This window comes from Colobus angolensis, unplaced genomic scaffold, assembly GCF_000951035.1.
Source record: "Colobus angolensis palliatus isolate OR3802 unplaced genomic scaffold, Cang.pa_1.0 Scaffold189, whole genome shotgun sequence".
NCBI classification, from domain to species: domain Eukaryota; kingdom Metazoa; phylum Chordata; class Mammalia; order Primates; family Cercopithecidae; genus Colobus; species Colobus angolensis.
This window is the reverse complement of record NW_012115032.1, coordinates 3,393,056-3,399,926: the sequence shown is the minus strand read 5'-3', so window position 1 is coordinate 3,399,926 and position 6,871 is coordinate 3,393,056. Positions and strand designations below refer to the sequence as shown.

The 6,871-nt window shown below is 30.3% G+C and overlaps 1 protein-coding gene across 4 annotated transcripts in view; it reads right to left on the bottom strand.

Annotated features, from left to right (window-relative positions):
* Positions 1-256: 256 nt before the first annotated feature.
* EPHA5 (EPH receptor A5) overlaps positions 257-6,871 on the bottom strand; it is a 360,922-nt gene continuing 354,307 nt past the window's right edge. For all 4 annotated transcript variants that reach the window (XM_011940291.1, XM_011940293.1, XM_011940292.1 and 1 more), the window contains one exon: positions 257-4,920. In XM_011940291.1, coding sequence (XP_011795681.1) covers positions 4,815-4,920 — 106 coding nt within the window. In that variant the 3' untranslated portion in view covers positions 257-4,814. The remainder of the gene's footprint in view (positions 4,921-6,871) is intronic.

Below are 6,871 nucleotides of genomic sequence, written 5' to 3'. Positions count from 1 at the left end.
ACACTGTCACTAATCAACTTCTAATTAGATTTTGACATGGTAATGCACCTGTTCTACAATCTCAGTGTCAATCTCCATATGCAAAAATTATTTAAATGCAGGCTCATGAGTATGTTTTTGAAGAAAATGGATGCTGATGGCCTTTAAAATATTTAGCATAATCAGTTGAAACATTTTTATTAGAAGTAACTGAAATCATCACACAAAGGCTATAAGTTTAAACTCTCCGGAGAGGGTCAAGCATGACAATCGGATGTAACTGTATTCAAATATTTTTTTATTTTCTGAAAAAATATAAAATTTCATATCTTACACTACAAAAAACATGTACACAAACCAAATGCACTTAAAGGTTCAAATGAGAAAAAATACAGAAATCCTAATCCTTCTTTAAATTAACTGTGAGGCAGGGACTTGAGATAACCTGTTGTATATCACAGAGTAAGATATGCTATAGAGCTGCTTCTGACATGACTGAAACTAAGAGATTTTGATAAAAATACTAACAAATGACTGAGTCTAAGTATTCTCAGACTTTTATAAATGCAGTTTACACAATTTTTAATAATTGACTATAAAACTACAGCAGCCTAAAGAGCCATAGATATGCTGACCACTGAAACTTCTACTGTTAATACATTTCTCAGCCTGAATAAACATGACATTTTGCCACATTCAATTTTCTCCATTAAGGTTTAGAAGAAACAAACAACATTTGATTCTGATTATTATAAACAGATTTTTTTTCTTTTAAAAGAATTGATGTCTGCTTCTAAGCAATGATTACGTGGTAATTCTGAACAAGAACATTCAATCATTTGTGTGTGAAAAGATTTCTTCATAAATTAATAAGAAAGGAAAAGAAAGTTCTTATCTATTTCTCTTTTGATACACTACTATATAATTAACAGCGTAACACAGAAAATTATTCAATGTAACCAGCTGTACTACAGAGTTGAAAAAATGATGACTTACTCTACTTATTAATGTCAAATAAAGCTAGCATTTTGATTCAAGTTATTCATCATCATCATCATCATCAGGATCATCGTCATATTGTATCTACTTTTTACTTACTTTGAAGTTAAATATCTGGCAGGACGTTAGTAAAAGACAGTTTAGTATCACACTTGTCTTTCTTTTTTTTCTTATTTTTAGGAAGAACAAAATGAGAAAAGGACCTTATTCTACTATGTAATATAATACATCCGGTAAATTTCTAACACCTGACTCAAATAGTGTTTGTCCTTCAATGCACCTTTATAGCCAAAAATGTCTTCCAAAGGTAAATATCTGTGCTTGTGCTTCTGAGAGCCCACTTTACATGGCATAAATAATGATGTTAAAAATATTTTACTTTCAAATAGAGATTAAGTAGCAGACATGCAAACACACAAGTGCTCAAATGATATTAATTTTCCATTTTAAACTTGAACCATGAAACTCTGTCTTTACTTTTTCACACTGGTCAAAACTTTTACAAACTGAATTAAGGGTATTCTGTACTGTTTAGGCAACTCTGAAACCAGTAATGCTGGCCACACTTAAGTTTAGATAAAATATTGGAATATAGTTTTTACAGTAATTTTACAATCTTAGAATACTGACTTGGTAATTAAAATACAAGAAATGAAAAATCATGCACATTATAATTTTAAAAATATGGGAAAATCAAAATCTTTACATTTCTACATAGAAATAATATATTACAAAAATAGCAACTGACTGTATTAATAATATGCATGAGCAAATGACAAGATTAGAAACAAATTATGATTAGTCAAAGTAGTAACTGAGTGACTTCAAGCATCAGTCTGTTGAAAATTATTTCCTGTACCGATTTTTCAAAGGCCAATACTGTGAAAGAGTCATGTCCCTTAAGATGTTGCTACTGGCAGTTATAATATCATTATGTATTATTTGCAAAATCTATTGTATGTATTAAAATTGTCATGTCTGTGCTTTATTTTTGGTAGTCTGGTGGGTGACAAAATAAAGCAACAGAATAAGAAATCGCACAATCAAGATTTGTTAAACTTTGCCTTGGATTATGGCCTCACTACATTTTACTAGAGTTACTCCTCTCCTTGTTCGCTTTCTCACATTTGAAGATGAGACTGGCATTTTTCAATTGGTGGTATATAAAATAGAAAAGAAATATTTTAAAAAGACATTCCTTCCTCTTTTTTAGGGAAAGTACTTTTTGTTTGACAGTCTCTTTATTCATTCTAAAGTCATATTAACCTTCCTTAGAAATCCTCAACCAAATTGAGATGCAAAAGAAAACTATGTGGCTATTTGACTTTCCTTTCAATTTACTTTCCAAAATGATCACCAAGATTGCAAAGAAGACAAATAAATTTGATCCAAATTAATTTATATTCTTCTTTTGTTAAAAAGAGAAAATCTATATTGTAACTTAAAGTTCTAGTCACTTAGATATACTCCACCCTGACCTCACAATTATCTTTCAGCATATAAAGTTGGAAAACAATGTAGAAAATATTTTTGTTATGTCTAAGCAATTGTGGCAAATTCGTCAGCCCTAAAGAATATGATAATTTTCCTTTTGAATCAATAAGGCTTTCATTTTGAAGTTTCTCAATTGTTACTTTATCACTTAGATTTGAATATTTCTATAAAATTCAATAAAGTGCAACACAATCTCCATTTATTTTGTATAAAAGTAATTTGTTTCATTAATTTTCTGTTTATTGAAATGAACAAATGCATCTTTAATAATGGTGATGCCTATTTATGATTTTATCAAGAAAATATTAAATTCACATCTCTGGAAATTTCACTAAACTAATAGATTATATGTTTGCAGCACAGTTTGTGTGGACCCATGGTATATAGCCCTTATTATTATGAGAACTGAATATATCATTTGAAAATTGTTTAGATCTTTGTTGTTGTTTTGATGCTTCCTGGTTCTTTAGAAAAGAGGTACTTTACTGCTTAAGTAAAGGGTGGGCAGAATAGGAAGGAGTTATTTCTCAAAATTTATTCTTATGTACGTTAACGTTCAAGTAAAACAAGTGCTTGGAAAACAGAATATCATTAATATAATGTGACTATATTTCTGAGAAATTTCATTAATCCAGGTTTCTCTGATCTACTGTATTAATAACATTGATAATCATGAGTAGGCTGTATTTTATTTAAATGCTCTGCTTTTTAAATAATCACATGACATTCCATAATTTTTATAAAGTGTAATAATACAAAAATGTTGGTTATCTCAGGAGCTCAATTTTGTACAATTTCTAATACACTGCATAATTTGTATCACCAATATAAGTCTTCATCATGTGTGGTATATAGAGCATACATAGAAGATATGTTATATTCCTTAATAAGTCTAATTACATAATACCTTGGATTGTTTCATTAAAATAAACTCAATGCTATGTAACTGAATATAAAATGAAATTAACAAATGAATAAACATCCATTACAAATAAAACTTGTCAATTCTTGAAATAAAATTCTGAAGGGAAAGAAGCATATATATATATATATATTTATGTGTGTGTACATATATATGTATATATTTGTCATAATCCCATTGCTGCCTTAGAGTCAAAATTCCTAGAACTGAGTCAAAATGGGAATGGTTACAAAGGATTAACACTTAAGGGTGATGCTTCATGCTATGTGCCTGGATTTACCAACATTAACAGAAGCCTGCACAGTTAAATCTTTCTACATCCTGCTGAAAATGTGCCCTTCGGTGTCAACTTTGCTTGACAAGATACTTTTTAGGACTCAGAAAGGTGAAATTTCTTACAGGGGTACAAGATTAATGACTACAAGAACTGCATTGTCACTGATATCACAAAGTGTTTTTAAGAAGCCAAAGGGGATTTAGTCTTATACACATTTCCTTTTAGTGAATAAAGAGATTAGCTTTTGGACGCACGAGAGGAAAAGAGACACAAGCTTGTGTTAAATTTTGTTTTACTGCTTCCCTATTTCTCCTATTCATGTTACATTCTGGAACACTTGCTCCTACATGTTGCTAAAATTAAAACACTATTAGAAATGCAAGCAGAATGGTAACACACACATGTGCAAGCAAACACACACACAACTCCGTCTTAAATCAGTTCCTGGGTATATTGCAAATTATACAGTATATACACATTTATTACTTAATAATCTCTAGAAGAGCAACTAAAAGTAAATTTTATAACACAAAAAATAAATATACACCCTGTATTGTACTTTTTCTTGATCAAGCAACATGTTTTTACACTAGTTTCTATAACTTAACGCTGTGTAACAGCATTTTAAAATTACAAAAGAAGATATCTATTAAGAAATAATCTAATCATATTGCTCTTCAATACACTTTTGTAGACAATTAAGACTTGAAGCAAACTTCAGTAAACTGTAGCTTTTGTTAGCTCACAAATGGCTATAAAATATTTCCTTTCAAGTAGATCCCTGGAAGTTTTGAAAGGGGTTGCCTTAATTCAGTCTATAAAAGTGCTATATATTTATGTATTTCATGTAAAAAATTTTGTAGAAGTAGTGGAAAGGATTCTGTTGTTATAACTTAAGATAACGTTTATCCTCATGTCCCTTTTAATGCAAGATATGTTTGCTTCGTGAAAAATGAAGACTAAGGACCAAGAACTGGAGATTTTAGTAAAACCATGATTACAAATTCTGTGGCCGAGGCAAATATTTTTCTAAGGTTTAGAAATCACTGTTTTCCCTTTTCACCCTTTTTTTGTTAAAATAAATCTCAAGACTGTTTACAAAGTGCAGAATCATTCACTTGAAGAAGTGACATTTACATGAAGTTACAATGGCACCATTCCATTTACCAGCTGCACCTTCATTTCTTGAAGGCTGTTCATGATCTTCTTCTGGTGACCGACAAGAGTCACTCCAAGCCGTCTCAAATCCCTGCATGAAGAAAGCACACATTGGATGTATTGATTCAATTTGCAGCACACCTCAATATTTCATGTTGGCAAAGGGGCAAACAGTGCAGACACTAGTTAGATTACAGTCCTAATTTAGACATACAGAGTCTAATTTTTAAACGTTAGGCTCTAAAATTATACCTCCAGAATCTGTTAGTCAAAAAATATTTATAATGAGGAATGATATAATACATATTTGCTTTTATTTGTGGACATCACTATTTTGGTGGTCCAGAGTGGTGATAACACAAATTTGCACATTATTACTAATAAAGAGTTAACAGGTACAATTTCATTGAAAAGTTTTGAAACTCCAGCTCCACAATATGCATTAGCACTTTTCTTGCTAAGAGAAGCTTAAAATAGACTTTCAATATTTTATAGCTAAGCAGTTGAATACCAAAGTCATAAAACGACTCATTCTATACAGCCATTTTATATAACAGACATCTTCAGGAGATAATCACCACTACACTGTTTTTATAACAATGTTTTATGTTTTTTGTTTTTTGTTTTTGTTTTTTTACTTTATACTAAAAGTACCAGAACTTTTTTTTTTTAATCAAACAATATCCAAGCTCTCCTGGCATTTACAACATGCTGAAGATTACATGCTTTCAGAACACTTTCAATCAAGATACTTCTGTGCATTTTTTTCAACATTCTTATTATTCAAAATAAAATTATGAATATTTAGATTTCTAAACTAACAACATATTACGGAGTTCAAAACAAGTAGCCATAGTTTTCAAACATTCTTTTACAGGATATTGAGGAATGCTATTCCCCTAAAGTATGTATTTGTCAGGTATGTTTGGCAAATTATAAGCATTAATTACATGAAAAAATAAGCATCAAAAATTCAAAATCTTAAATGACAAAGATGTTTGCCATATTAGACTTCTCTAGGTAATTACCTTATTGAACACATTATGTGAAAAGTGGAACCTTTTTCCATTCAGTGTGTGTTTTAATTTCAGATTTTCTTAGAGTTCTAATGAATTAATTACATTAGACATTAGAATCATTACAGGTAGAAACTGAATATTTTTAATTGTTCTTTGAATTCAAAGAAACTCGTAATTATCAGAGAATAGAAATTAAAGGATGCCAAGGCTCTGTGTATACTAGTATTGGAAATATTTTTTGAAAATAATATTTTAGTTCTCTTTTCCCTTTATGGTTTCTTTATTTGTTATGAGAGTTTTAGGAAATGGCAAGTAGCTACCCCCACCAAAAAAAATGCTATTGATATTTGTGATGGAAACATATTTGATTTTTAGAATGTGAATATTAAACAGTAAGCTTAAAAATTATTACAACTAAAAGATACCAGATTGGAACATAAAAATAATAACAGCAGTAGAGATGGCATGGAAGACAATCCTCAGGGAAACTTAAAAATTAGTAAAATTAGCTTCGAAACAAAATCATTATTATTAATAATGGAATAGACTACAAAGTAGCTAATTACAGACCAAATGAGGAATATAAGAGACACGAGTTTAATCTTGTCTCTTTTCAACTAAACCAGAGTTTCTCAGCCTTGAATCTGTTAACGTTATAGGCTGGATAATTCTTTGTTGTAGAGGTGCTGTCTCATGCATTGTAGAATATTCGGCTACATCCTTGGCCTCTGCCCACTATATACCAGAAGCATTGCACCACGATCAGGCCTTCATTTTGACAAGATAAATTGTCATTGACAATTTACCCTGAGTGGCAAAATCTCCCCTGGTTGAGAATCATATATATATATATTTTTTTTTCACACATATAAATTGGTGACACTTTATAACCATATTCACACACCAATTTAGACACATATATATTCGTGACACTTAATAGACATATGTCCTGTATGCTAGAAATGTCAATAACTGTATGATACAGATTTTTAAATTTCCTTTTATGGATGAAGAAACAAAGGC